The sequence below is a fragment of the Haliotis cracherodii genome, unplaced genomic scaffold (assembly GCF_022045235.1).
Source record: "Haliotis cracherodii isolate W230 unplaced genomic scaffold, xgHalCrac1.p SCAF_15, whole genome shotgun sequence".
In the NCBI taxonomy this organism is placed as follows: domain Eukaryota; kingdom Metazoa; phylum Mollusca; class Gastropoda; order Lepetellida; family Haliotidae; genus Haliotis; species Haliotis cracherodii.
This window is the reverse complement of record NW_027266270.1, coordinates 22,276,885-22,291,753: the sequence shown is the minus strand read 5'-3', so window position 1 is coordinate 22,291,753 and position 14,869 is coordinate 22,276,885. Positions and strand designations below refer to the sequence as shown.

At 41.3% G+C, this 14,869-nt stretch overlaps 1 protein-coding gene across 1 annotated transcript; it reads right to left on the bottom strand.

The window, feature by feature from the left end:
• Window positions 1–3,822: 3,822 nt before the first annotated feature.
• Window positions 3,823–4,848, bottom strand: LOC139461591 (axoneme-associated protein mst101(2)-like). The gene has a single exon (XM_071243065.1). The coding sequence runs from the start codon at window positions 4,846–4,848 to the stop codon at window positions 3,823–3,825; it is 1,026 nt and encodes a 341-aa protein (XP_071099166.1).
• Window positions 4,849–14,869: the final 10,021 nt, after the last annotated feature.

Genomic DNA, 14,869 nt, shown 5'->3' with positions numbered 1-14,869 from the left:
GTGATGCAGGTCTCAGACGTTTACCTCTTTGGTGAAACCCACGAGCACGGGTATGGTGCTGACAAACATAGAAACAAAATCAGGTCGAACCGGGATTCGAACCCACAATCATAGGTTTCAGGCGTGCCCAGGGGACGCAACTCTGCACAGCGAATCGCGGCGCCTTAGACGACTGGGCCACCCGTGCCCCCAGAACTATATCAGGCCCGACAGAGAAAAACAGAAGAGAGCAACCAAACTAAAGACTATGCACACACGTTCTATAGACATAGTCACAAAAATAACAAACAAAGACACTATACCAATAATGTTTGCTTGTAATATGACAAAAAATAAACTGTCACATTGTCAAAGGTATTAAATACAGTAAATCACACAGACCGCAACAAACCGAATGCTGTCTTCATTGAAAAGGAGCACAAAGCACACTTTGAAGGGATTGTGTCTTGTTTGTAATTAATGTGGTTATTTCTAATTAAATTATGTATTTAAATTGGTTGTCCTCTCTTGGTGGTCTTTGGTAGGCCTGACTGTATTGTATTTAGAAACGGGATCATCCTGCTAAATGTGCTGTCTGGATTGACACAGTTCAGTGCCACCAAACTGTACTTGACAAACTGATCCATTCCACTTTAAGAAAAAAAGGTTCCAATTTAAAGTCGATACAATTGACTCAAGTGACGCCACTCCTTTCTAAAAGGAAAATTGAAATACTTGGGAAAGGTTAGAGGCATGGAGTAATCGAAGGAATTAGGTCGGCATTACAGCCAATTTCCTTATATGATTCTCGCTAAGGCTGACTCACGGGATCCTAAGTCAAACAGCAAATTGAAACCTGCACCGCCAAGCTTAGCCTGGTGTAACGACTATACTGTAAACGTTTACATTTTAACATGCAAAATTCTACATTTATATTCTACTCAAAACACGTTAAAGAACACTCACAATTGAAGGCTGTGTTTGAATGCCCCAAACCATGACAGTTTAATTGTCATATGAATCAATCTGTGTTATTTAACTTATTTTGAGTAGTATATATGTAATATGTAATTAATACATATAAATTTACATTCATGTTCATTCGTCTCAAGGGGCGGTCGGGTAGCCTAGTGGTTAAAGCGTTTGCTCGTCACGCCGAAGAATCGAGTTCGATTCCCGACATGGGTACAATGTGTGAAGCTCATTTCTGGTGTCCCCCGCCGTGATATTGCTGGAATATTGCTAAAAGCGGCGTAAGACCATACCCACTCACTCACTCATTCGTCTCAAACATGCGTGATTATGATTAAACAAGATGACTTTGGTTTCATCATGTTCCATCGAATGATATGCGACCGCCTCCGTGGTCTAGTGGTAGAGTGTCCGCTCCGAGAGCGGAAGGTCCGGGGTTGGATCCCCGGCCGCGTCATACTAAAAGACGTTAAAAGATGGTTCTTGTTGTTACCCTGTCTAGCACTCGGCATTAAGGGGCTATAACAAGAACTGGTCGGCTCGGAGTCAGTATGATGTGTCTGAGTGGGGTATTCATGTTAAACTGCGGCATGGTATCTCAGTGAGCTAGCACTATAAATCGGCATCAGTCCGGACTAGTACAAGCAGCCACACAAACACACACACGTACATGCACGTCGCTTTATAAGTGCAACAATCTTGGACGCGACGTTAAACCCCATTTCACCTCACCTCACCTCGAATGATATGCAGGTCACATTCCAAAAGCGATAATTATGTCAAAGGTTGTTTGTTCGCCCTATTATATCCCGTTAAGTTTTGACACGAAGTATTTGGTGTTTTTTAAGAGAACACTTAGTGTTCATGTTAGCATCAATCATGAAACTGTCTCTCTCGGGACAAACCTGTAATGGGAATGCATCCAATATTAGATGCGTTTTACTTCTCAACAGCAATGATGATGTTAGTTTGGGAATAAGTTTAATTTGTGTGTTCGTTGTTTAACGCCGCGCAGGAAATATTCCAGCTATGTGACGGCGGCCTGTAAATCATCGAGTCTGGACCAGACAATCCAGTGATTGACATCATGAGGATCGATTTACGCAGTTGGGATACGATGACATGCATCAACCAAGTCAGCGAGCCTGGCCACCCGAGTTTCCTCTTACAGTGTACGAAGTGGTAGGGCTAATGGGAGATTCCAGAGATAAGTTGGATTACATAAGCTAGTCCGCGATATGATATTACAGTATTCTTATCAAATATTCATTTCCTTCCACGTTGTATTATCATTATTGAACTGGGATAGTCCTTGTGCTGCTGGCCGTCTCCGTGGTCTAGTGGTAGAGCGTCCGCCCGAAGAGCGTAAGGTCCGGGGTTTGAACCCCGGCCGCGTCATACCAAAAGACGTTAAAAGATGGTACTTGTTGTTACCCTGTCTGGCGCTCGGCATTAAGGGGCTAAAACAAGGACTGGTCGGCTCGGAGTCAGTACGCTGTGTCTGAGTTGGGTATTCATGTTAAACTGCGGCATGGTATCTCAGTGTTCTAGCACTATAAATCGGCATCAGTCCGGACTAGTACAAGCAGCCACACCCACACACGTGCATGCACGTCGCTATATAAGTGCAATAATCTTGGACGCGACGTTAAACCCCATTTCACCTCACCTCACCTTGTGCTGCTTAGTCATACTTAACATACTAGAGTTACGAAAACATGATCATAAACAATATATTTATCGCCTCAACGACAGCGTTCACCATGCTAATAAGTGAGTGAGTGAGTATGGATTTACGCCACTTTTAGCAATATTCCAGCAATATCACGGCGGGTGACACCAGAAATGAGCTTCACACTGCTAATAAGTGATTAAAAAAGATGCATGTTAAATATGGACAGATACTTTTCAGAGTTCTATAGTTGATATTACCTCATATTATCTCGTTCTCACTTTCATTTTCGTTTATTTATTGAATATTGTACAATCCTTTTTTTTCAACATTCGGAAGCATTATTATAATTTTCAAGAATCCCCCCCCCCCCCCCCCCCTACAGAATATCAAATGATCGGTCTATAATGAGAATCGGATAACCAAACTGTCATCAATCGTTGTGTCATCGTTGCCCGACAGCATGGATTGTACAATTGAACAAATTACCCTGAAAGTTCAATTTAGTTTGTAGAAATGCCCCCTAAATACATTAAAAATTAAACCTTAAGATTTCAAGATATGTTTGGTTATTTGAATGACCTTGCGATGACGTTACTTTGTCAGTAACAAAAAATAAAATTGTTTACTAGTAAAAACAACATGCGTGTCTATTTCACAGCTGGAGACAAATGTAATATACATGTTTGTGATTCTAGCTATGTCAACACGGGACGTGTATTGCAATGCCTATTCTTAATCAATACTTTACACCAAACATCAAACACTGACAAAGGCAAAAATGTTTATTCCTAATCGAACTAATGGCAACTTATGCCCTGATATGCAAAGTTGTTATTGATTTTTAATGCAGAATATTTATCGCCAACTGTTTACTGTTTCTTCTAAGACTTGGGTGTCTAAGAGGCATAATTAAATACCTCCTATTCAATTATTAAACCCCATTTACTAGCGATTATCGGGGCGTGGGTGAGTGTTGAAGACAGGCCATTAACCAAGCATATGGTCAGGGACTGTTGTTTATTGTTAACCGATAAACACAACTCAGACAAGTGGGGGAAGGATTTACATGTAACTTTATCTCTATCAATAACCTACGGAGGTTCATGTCAGCCATTTCGCATCTTTGCGCTTTACTTAGAGTTGCGACGACGCTAGGACGAAATTCGAAGACGCGATGCAAAGTAAGCGATGTTATGTCATCGCTTTTTCCCATCTTTCCTTCTTCGCATCCTCGCATCTTTGCTTCTTTGCTTTTTCGCATCCACGCATCTTATCTTCCTCGAATCTTTGCATCCTCGTGTCCTCGCATTTTCTCTTCTCGCATTTTTGTTTCTTTGCATACTCGCATCCTCGCATCTACTATTCCTGGCATCTTTGCTTCTTCGTATCCTCGCATCTTTGCTTCTTCGCATCTTCTCTTCTCGCATTTTTGCTTCTTTGCATACTCGCATCCTCGCATCTTCTATTCCTTGCATCTTTGCTTCTTCGTATCCTCGCATCTTTGCTTCTTCACATCCTCGCGTCTTCACTTCCTCGAATCTTTGCATCCTCGAATTCTCGCATCTTTGCTTTGCATCTTCTCTTCCTCGCATCTTTGTTTCTTCGCATACTCGCATCTTCTCTTCCTCGCATCTTGGCTTCTTCGCATACTCGCATTCTCTCTTCCTCGCATCTTTGCTTCTTTGCATACTCGCATTTTTCCTTCCTAGCATCTTGGCTTCTTCGCATCCTCGCATCTTCTCTTCCTTGCATCTTTGCTTCTTCACATCCTCGCATCTTCTATTCTTTGCATCTTTGCTTTTTCGCATCCTCGCATCTTCTCTTGCTCGTATCTTGCCTTCTTCGCATCCTTGCATCTTCTCTTCCTCACATCTTTGCTTCTTCGCATCCTCGCATCTTCTATTCCTTGCATCTTTGCTCTTCGCATCCTCGTATCTTCTCTTCCTCGCACCTTGGCTTCTTCGCATCCTCGCATCTTCTCTTCCTCGCATCTTTGCTTCTTCACATCCTCGTATCCTCGCATCTTTGCTTCTTCGCATCCTTCCTTCCTCGCATCTTGGCTTCTTCGCATCCTCGAATCTTTTCTTCCTCGCATCTTCGCTTCTTCTCTTCCTTGCATCATTGCTTCTTCGCATCCTCGCATCCTCGTATCTTTGCATCCTCGTATCCTCGCATCTTTGCTTCTTCGCGTCTTCACTTCCTCGCATCTTCGCAACGTTCATCGCGTCTTCGCATCTTTGCGTTTTCGCATCGTGCCTTCGCATCATAATAGATCGCAAAGGTGTAAAGGTCACAAAGGTCCGTAGATTTTAAATCAGCCACAGTATTCCCGTTATTTCCCCTGTCACAGTGTTGCGATGACCTCGATCTACGCATCCAAGGAAATCCTTTCTACACAATAACGCACACTTGCCACCTGCCGTAACGTTAGTGACTCAACAATCTTGCATCGGGCTATTTTCAAGAAGCTTGTAGTTTAAAATTTATTGCTACGCTGGAGTAGGATCATTCTTTGTTTAAGATGTCAGCAAATGTGTAAATCCCACCTTTGGGATACAGTGACATTCATTAAGCAAGTCAGCGACCCTGACCACTCGATCACGTTAGTCGCCTCTTACCACAAGCGTGGATTGCCGAAGAGCAATTTTGAGCCGGATCTTCACGGGATAGCCATCGGACGTTTTGTTGTGGTAGTAATATTGTCAAAGTTTGAGTGAATTCAGAAGTAGAAAAGCCAGAAGTAAGATAATGAAAGCTATTTTTGCTAAGCTGACTCAACAAAAAACTCTTTAAATAATTACATTTTGCTAACTTATTTATAACCAACGACCTCATGTGAACTGAAGTCAAAAGCAATGCGAGCCTAGGCCGAATGTATTTGTCTCGTGCGGCAAATCAATCTTTGAAAGGATCTCCAAGTCATCAAGACCGAACTGATTTATAAACCACTTTTATTTCAAACACATACAATCAGAAATGAATATAATTGGCTTTTTCAAATCCGATCGCACGATGCATATTGCAACCATGCATGGAATTTTGATGCCAGCATATCACATGGTCATGCAGCTTATTCAGTACGTAGAGGAATATCCAAGTACCTCTCCATTCCTTAGAAATATTTGGCTCTGAGTTGGAATAAAAGCGACAAAACCCTTTTCATATTCATAAGAAATCTGTGCCAGAGTCGATTGTACAATTCTAACTATATCATGAGCATGTTTTCATGAATCACTATCAAGTAGTGATGACACCAGGTGTTCGCGAAAAGGTGAGCGTGTCCTGCCCCACCGGTGTCACCCATCACAAACACATGCAAATGCAACTCAATTGTTCACATGGAAAAACACGGAAACGTTTGTCACTGGTGCGTCAAATTTAGAAATGTCCTCCACATATCTACCATTAAACGTTTTGAAATCTTTCCTGAGGCCTTGAATGTTTTAACCTTGATGAAACAACTTTTGAGTTGCATAACGCTCTTTGAAATGTTGTACTGAATACAGAGTGACACGTGTACGTGTGTATTTCCCAAATTAAACCACATCCGTAGAATTTGACATGACTTTTTGAGGCAATGTGTAAGGCGTTCTTGCGTGATGAACGTGGAATGGGATCTCTGTCGCGAGATGGTCTTTTCAGCAGTAATGGCGTGGTGCAAAGCTGTATTGTGGCGATGAAACGAATGTTTTAACCAATTTCTTGTAGATTTTGAGAACATGCTTTCGAGGCTTCTATGAATAACTAGAGCCCCAAGCAAGGATATATGAGTAACCTGTTTCTTTGTTTTTCTTATTGAACGGTTATTTAATTATTCTAACATTGATTTCGTTATAGTTGACAAAAATGAAACACACCATAATATAAGCAGTAGGTATCTATGATTTGAAAAAAAATGTATCTTTGTTCATTTCCCACAATTCTACCGTGGTCGACTGCCACGTTCTCAAATCATTCAATGCGGGATCGAGACCCTATGTCGATACATATTTTCTAATTTTCCAGGAATAGTTCCACCATTTTCAAGTCTTCATTAATTGAAATTTAGGTGAAAATAATTTGACTGTATTTGCATGATTGATAGTAACTTCTCATTCCTGGAAAATAATGGAGCGTTTAAATGATAGGGTGACGTCACAAATGTGTTTAATCCAGGGGATGTACATGTGTGAGGTCCATTACCCGGATGACGTCAGGTCTCACTTCCATCAACAAGACCCGGGATCGTCTCAGTAAAACGTGATGCAATGGAAAGGCTTTATTTGTGACGGGTTGAGGTTTCACTGCACGATAGTTATGTGTGAACACACAAGAAGGACGTCATTAGAGAGAAAGAATGTATGTAGAGCCACTGGCCCATAATACAACACATTTGTAACCAAATGCCATATATAATTAATGTGCTTTGACAAGTAAGCGTCTGTGGCTGAAGCATGTGTTTCATAATGGTACCACCATGATATGTCCATAGTACATAATGTTTTCGTAAATCAATGGATGCTTTAAATCCTCAGGGGGGATGGGGGTAGTCTAGTGGTTAATGCGTTCCCTAGTCACGACGAAGGCCCGCGTTCGATCCCTTATACGGGTACAATGTGTGAACCCCATTTCTAGTGTCCCCCGTCTTGAAATTGCTGGAATATATGCTAAAAGCGGCGTAAGACCCATCTTCCCGAGGCAAGAGAGTTAACTGACTTTAAAAGTCCAGTTTCCACCCTTGCCGAACTAGGCTGGAATTCCTGGTTTCGATCGTAGCGCCTCCAGAGGCTATTACGAGTTATGTCCTTTCTGTGCCTCTCATATTGACCAATCAGATTCAACCTCTCGTATCAGTTGCATTTGCTTCAAACAAAACGTATATTGTGATAAAACGAGTCTTACATCGCGACGTGCATCAAATCACGTGAGCACCTTGATTAAAAGCATGAAAAGATTTAGAAAATATCTGTTGACAACGAGTTAGCGGTGCACATGCTTTGCAAATCCTGCAGTCGACCGAAATCTACATGACACTTTACGGACCGGATTTCGATTTCGGTGCGCGATTTTGATTGGACTATGCATAGACTCGTTAGTCCAGCCAAAGTGTAACTCCATAATACCAGCCTAGTTCGGCAAGGGTGGAAACTGGACTTTTATAGTCAGTTAACTCACTTGCCTCGTGAAGATGCGTAAGACCATACTCACCCACTCACTTTAAATGCTCAATAGAAAGTAACGGGCATCGTCTTATTGTGCTTTCCATTTTAGACCATCGACCTTTAATATTCATTAATTGCAGAAGCTCTGATCTAAATCTAACAAATATTATATCGTGCATGTTGTCTGTTATAATTACTTATCGCGCTCTAATAAATCATATGCGTGCGATTTATACAAATTCATAGGAGATTTATGAATTCCCAATCTTACTTGAAGCAGGTACAATATTTTAACATACAGGGGTTCGAATCCCAGATTCTTCTTTACTGTGATCCTTGGTTTGTCAGCACCATGTGCTATGATCGAGAGTTTAACCAAATAGTTAAACATCTGATACCTGCATCATTTCGGACTTTCCTCCCACATCAAGCTGACACGCCGTCCCATAACTGGAATACAGTTCAAAGCAGCTTTAAACCTAACTCACTCACTTCCTCACCCCAACACTCTCTCACTAACTTATGCATTACACGCACCTGTAGCACACAAACAATGTACACCAACTTCAATACCCTTATAAGATAAATCCACGTGATCAAATACAGACCTCCTATTTGCGCAGATCATTTTCTGTATTTACAGAACGATAATAATTTCATGTTAACATACATATTCCGGTAATAAAAAGCTGATGTTTTTAACATGTTTTTTGTGTGCGAGGTTGTCCTCTAAAGAACGTTTTTACTTGTGAGAAGTATTAAGTTAACAATTACCTGTGTTTACATCAGTGCTGTAGCGAGTCGGGGGACTCATACACTCCAGCCACCTACCAACCAGACTGCGCTGCCATCCCTACCTGTGAGATCAATAGAGCCTATTACTAGCCTAAACAAGGAAATCGTGAGGTGGTTGTTAAAAGACCACATTCAGGTAATTAAGCCGCCATTGCTGTGGTACGGAGTCTGATTTTCTCATTGTTCTCAACAAATAATTCCCACTCAATAAGTCTTTATTAACCGATAATACGCCGCCAATATTACCCACCGGAAGGCCACTTTTCTTAGCGATTGAAAGGCCGGGGTAGCAATACTCTATCGTGGCGTAATAATACCTCCACGTCACTTCCGCTACTTTGTGCACCGGAAGAAAGTGCGAGGCGTTATTGGATGCACGTGGCACTATTTGTCACTGATCTCAATGGGACTGTCTTCCAGGGAAGGTGACAGGGGGCAAAATTGTTAAAAGCCAAAGGACAAATTAGTTTTGGCGGAGACAATCGTTTTGAATATCGTTTTGGGCTATTTGCAGTTATGTGTTATAAATTTCATCACTCATGCTTGAAGGACATGCATAGTAGACGGTGAAAACGTGACATGAAAGACATGGAACCTGCGTTTGTATGTTGATAGTGTTTGAACACACGATATGTTTGAGACACAATTATCGCTATATTTGCGGAAATGTAGTTTTAATACTCGGTAATGAGTGAACCGTTCCATAAGACGGATGTAAAACGAATAGAGGAATTGTGTGATGAAAGGAAAACTGGATTATGAAAATGGGAAATATTCAGGCCACGTGTCATGTAACCAAAACAACACGAAAAGTACATCAAACCTTCAAGAAAACACACGCGCCTACACTGTAAAATATTGTTTAGATCCTAAACACAAAATTAAACACGTTCCTCGTTCCATAATTTTTTTTATATGTTTAGGACTCACATTTTTAGGGTCGTGTTTAACAGCTAGACGTGTTTAGGGTCTAAATGTGTATGCCCCCTTGAAATTCATTGCATGTTATTTATAAAAGGGGTTCTTCCTATGTTTCATTAGGGTTTAATAGGGTTACAGAAGCGAGTTTGTGGGGGTTGGGGTTGGGGTTGGGTTTGGGGTGGTAGGGATAAAAGCTATTTTAGCAGTACAGGTTCTACTACACCAAATCAGTACCAGTTTGGAGAGTGCGGTTTTCGTGGTTTTCAGCCTTCAGTGCAGATCGAGAGATATCTGCAGGCTGTGATTGGAGGATATTCTGTAAGATTTTTATGTCTTTCAAATGTACATCCATCCAGTTATTAAAACTGACCATGTTTTTCTATATTTAGTACTGTCTTTTTCAACATGATGACTTATGCTGAATGTGACCACAGCTATTTTCAAGTAGGTGACATTTGGTGCGAAACTGGGGGTGGTGTGTTTAGCTTCCGGTACTCGGAAAAGGAGCTGGCTAAGCTAGTCATTTTTATTTTTTTTATTGCTGCTCTAAGGCCAAACTGTGCACACACGTACAGGTAATAGCTGTTGAATGCTAAGTTATTTAAAAAAAAATCATAACGTTACTATAGAAGTCTATGGGAAAACATTTGGTTGTGTGTAACCTATAGATTGATTTTTTTAAATTTATGTTTTGGTTGGTTGGATGGAGGTTGGTGGGGTGGGTGGGGGTGGGGATGGGTGGTGGTAACTAGAAATGAAATCGTAGTTATCAGATAAACATATCATTGTCAGCTTCCCGAAATTCTGCTAGTCATACAACAACACATTTAAGAACACAACACTTTTTCATCTTCGGCGGGATACGAACCTGCAATCTCTTAGTTTGTAGTTCAACACCGAGACTGTTGTCATGAAAAGTGGCAATTTTCCTAGTCACCATTAACTGAGGTTTTTTTTAAGTTGTACATGTTTTTGTTCATATTGTACCAAGTTCGTTGTAAGTCCTAGTCGAATATGTGTTATGCAAGCATCTGATTTGCACATCTAATTAGAATTTCGGCAAGGTAGGAAACTGGACTTTTATAGTCAATTAACTCCCTTGCCTCGGGAAATGTATCATCACATACATTGTACAAAGGTTTTAAGGAACGTATGTCAACGTCTGTTATTAGAAAAACTAAATCAGTGGCGAAACTCCACATTCTGGTGAGGTTTCTATAAGTGATGTTTACATACAGCGTACCAAATAAACAAACCTATTTTCAAAGGACAGCACTGTCCAGATTAACGCGAGGCCACTGTACACAAGTTTAGAACAGCCCAAATCACTTAGCTTTCTCACACATCCTGCACATGATATGAAATTTTCAAAAGCATAAAAAATGACACATTAATTATTTGTCATGCGAAAACGTTCACGGACGCGTCATTACGATTCTTTATGAACTCAAAAACCCAACAACCGAAAGGTTATTGGGGTGTTTTCCTGCTAATGCTTTGACAATTTCCAAAACGGCACTTGGAAAAAATAAATTTAAAAACAGTATTACTGAAGCCCACGTGTCAATCGGTCGTTGCTTTTGAACCTTCAGTTTCTTGAAATAGTCTTTTTAATCAGCAGCGGCGGTCACTGAAACTGATCGCTCTGGAATTAAACCTGTCCGGTACAGAATGGAAGCTGGACTCACGATTGTAGTGAAGCGTTCCAAACTAAACGAATCTGTAAAACACGAAACCAAATCTAACGTTTCCGACATAAGCTACCCTATTTGAGAAAAACAAGTAATTAATAAATTTGAAATTAAGGCTTCACAAGATGCCAAAATCGATTATATTTTCGTTACAAATTACGCTAGTCATTTCTTCATTATTGATCACAAGTGATAGTTAATACGCCTAATTTAGAAACATTATAAAAAAAATCTAAAAATGTTTACTTTAGTTCCTTCTGTACCTGACATTTAACAAGTACATTGGAAAGTTTTTCGGAAATGTGGATGCTGAACATGATATCATATGTCTGAGTATGTAGAGATATTTTTTGACTGTATTAGCGGACCAGAATATGGCTTTAATCTCGCTGGCACTTCGCTCAGCCGCATATAATAGTTAGCTAGTTTAAAGGGCCGCATGACAACAAAAGAAAAAGTAAGGTATATGGAAAAAAACATTTCAGTGACTTTCTTCTCCGATGTGCTTTGATTAGATATCGTTATTATTGCGGATTTCGGGGGCAGATCTTACAATGAGAAACTTCAGATTACTGTTATTTGCTAATTTGACCACGTACGTGTCTCTCTCCTTTCCCATTTCCAGTAATGGTGGATGTCCGTTTTGGCTGTTGAGAGGAGTAGGCACTAAAAGCAGCACTTCGTGAGCACAGAATCTCAGTAATTACCTAGCGTGTGAAACCTCACATTTTAGACGTGATAATGCAGGTAATGTTGTGGTTTTTAGCGCATATACTATCGGAATCGGGATTATGTTGTCAAACAGGATGCAATTTCTCCAACAAAAAAACATCGTAAATAACGTTGAAAACATTACTTATGCGTGCACAGAACGTCAGTTTCTTTTAGCCACTGCAACGTCTCTTTTCGTCTACCCCCCCCCCCCCCACACACACACACAAACCCCCACACCCCTCGACCGCCCCTCTCAATGTGTCAGTGGTCATGAAATAGATTAATGTATTCTTCAAGAATCTAAAGACGCAGTTAAAAACGATGACGAATCATACGTTCAAAGGTAATCGTTGCAAACTGCAAAATCTTTGATTCAAATGCAAATGATCATTTGTGTTATCCAGTGACTGTGTATGGCGGTGAGGGGTGCCACGGGGTCAGCAGGGGGAGTGTGCTCTTCAGAGAACGTCTTGTGATCTTCCCTCGTTCTGTCTGATGCAGAGACGTTGATTGTTTTCTTGTGACAACTATGCGCATATTGCAACGTTTAATTTTCTACTACGAGATAATACGCGTCTTCTCAAAGGTTGCATTACGCATGGTTCAACGGTTCATAGGTCTCTTTGATATCAGATGATAAATAACTTTCCAAAGCCAACAATCAGGACGTATCCATGGAGCCGCTGTCTGACCTCTGACCTCTGACGTCACTAGTTTTCCTACCTGACCTGTGTATGCACACATATTTTCAATCACAATCAGACTGATGGACTCCTCTTCCAGTTGGACGATAACAAAATGAACATTAACTGTGCACGATCTTGACTTCATAAGATGTTTACAGTAAACAGAGTCAGACGCATGTCAATTCGCGAGGTTGTGAGTCAAGAAGTAAAAATATTTGTGGTCTCCGCACTGTCACTCGCTCGCTATAACGAGTAGACATGAAAAGCGCAAAACATGATGGCGGGATATTGTCTTGCCTCGGGGTGTTATCATGGCATTGACCGTTTGATTGTTTGTTGTTTAAAGCCAAACTCAGCAATATTCCAGCTACATGACGTCGGTCTGTAAATACTCGAGTCTGGACCAGACATTCCAGTGGTTGACATCATGCGTCAATTGGGATGCAATGACATGCATCAATCAAGTCAGCGAGTCTGACCACCCGATCCCGTTAGTCACCTCTTATATAATTACGACAAGCATAGTCGCCTTTTACGGCAAGCATGGGTTGTTGAAGACCTATTCTAACAGAGATCATCTGAATTAGAGTGAGTGAGTTGGGTTTAACGCCGCTTTGAACAGTGTACCAGGCATAGCACGGCGTGTCAGCTTGATGTGAATGGACCGCCGAAGGTGATGCAGGTCTTAGACATTTACCATTTCTCCCTTAGCGAATCCCGGACACTTAGACGACAGGGCCACCCGTGCCCCCTGGAGTATTTGTAAATGATCAGCCCTATTGTTGAAAGGGGGCGAGGGGTAGCCAAGTGGTTAAAGAGTTTCCTCGTCACGCCGAAGGCCCGGGTTCGATTCTCCACATGTGTACAATGTGTGAAGCACATTTTTGGTGTCCCCCGGTGATATTGCTGGACTATTGCTAAAGGCGGCGTAAAACCATACTCGCTCACTATTGTTGAAAGTGGAATATAGATGCAGCGCAATAGTTTTCATGTCTCACTCTTAGCTATATGAATCTTTGATCACGTTTGCTTTTGTTGTTTTTATATGCACTATATGGGCTTTGGGTAACCCTTGTGGTTAAATCATTGGCTCGTCAGGGCGAACACTAGGGTTCGATTCACCACATGTGTAAAAGCCAATTTTTGGTTTTCCCTCTCGTAATATAGCTGGACGCTTCACCATATCACTGACTGACTTACTGACTCTCTTTTACTTACACACACACACCAACTCATTCACTCACACACCCATCCACCCCTAAACCAATCCACCCACCCATCCAAAATCACCCACTCACTCATCCATAAATCCTTGCCTCTATTCACCTTCCCAAAGAACAAAAGTTAATGTTTGAAAGGAAATGATTCACAATCTTAAATATACAGAGGATTAACATTACGCTGCTTGAATTGTTATCTGCTGTAGATGTAAGTTGACCAAGCATATAAAATAGACAAGTGAAAGGCAAGACGTAGCTATATTGACAAAATTGATATTAGATGAATAAGTGTTGTATGAAGCAATCGTTTGGAAATAAGGACACTGCGTATAATAACGCACCCGTGGGGCCTGTATACTTGACTTGCTTTGATGTATATTGTATAAGGGTGGGGTTTAATGTCGCGTCAAAGGTTATTTCACTTATATAGCGACGTGCAAGTAAGTGTTTGTGTGGCTGTTTGTGCTTGTGCTTGTCCGGACTGATGCCGATTTTCTAGTTTTAGCCCACTGAGATACCATGCCGCAGTTGCCCCACTTAGACACAGTATACTGACTCCGAGTTGACCAATCCTTGTTTTAGCTCCTTAATGCCGAGCGCCAGACAGGGTAACAACAAGTGCCATCTTTTAACGTCTTTTTGGTAAGACGCGGCTAGGGGTCGAACCCCGGACCTTCTGCTCTCCGGGTGGCCGCTCTACCACTAGACCACGGAGGCGGTCAAAGTAGAAGGCAGTCAAAGTATAAGGGAGTCAACAGGCGAAACATGTACAATCTGTACCACTAGACCACGGAGGCAGTCAAAGTAGAAGGCAGTCAAAGTATTAGGGAGTCAACAGGCGAAACACGTACAATCTGTGGAAATGGGTGGACACGCCATAATATTACAAGTGGGTTCAACAATTAATACTAACAGTTAACAGTATGTATTCACATGTAACATATGTAAGCTTAATAAGTATTTGTTTGACTCATCTGGTAGTTATGAACACGTGTATCTCTAAATGTAATGTACAACCGTTCGTACTAAATGAGCACGGCCCTTGGGGATGGCACGAAATAACATTATTGCCTTC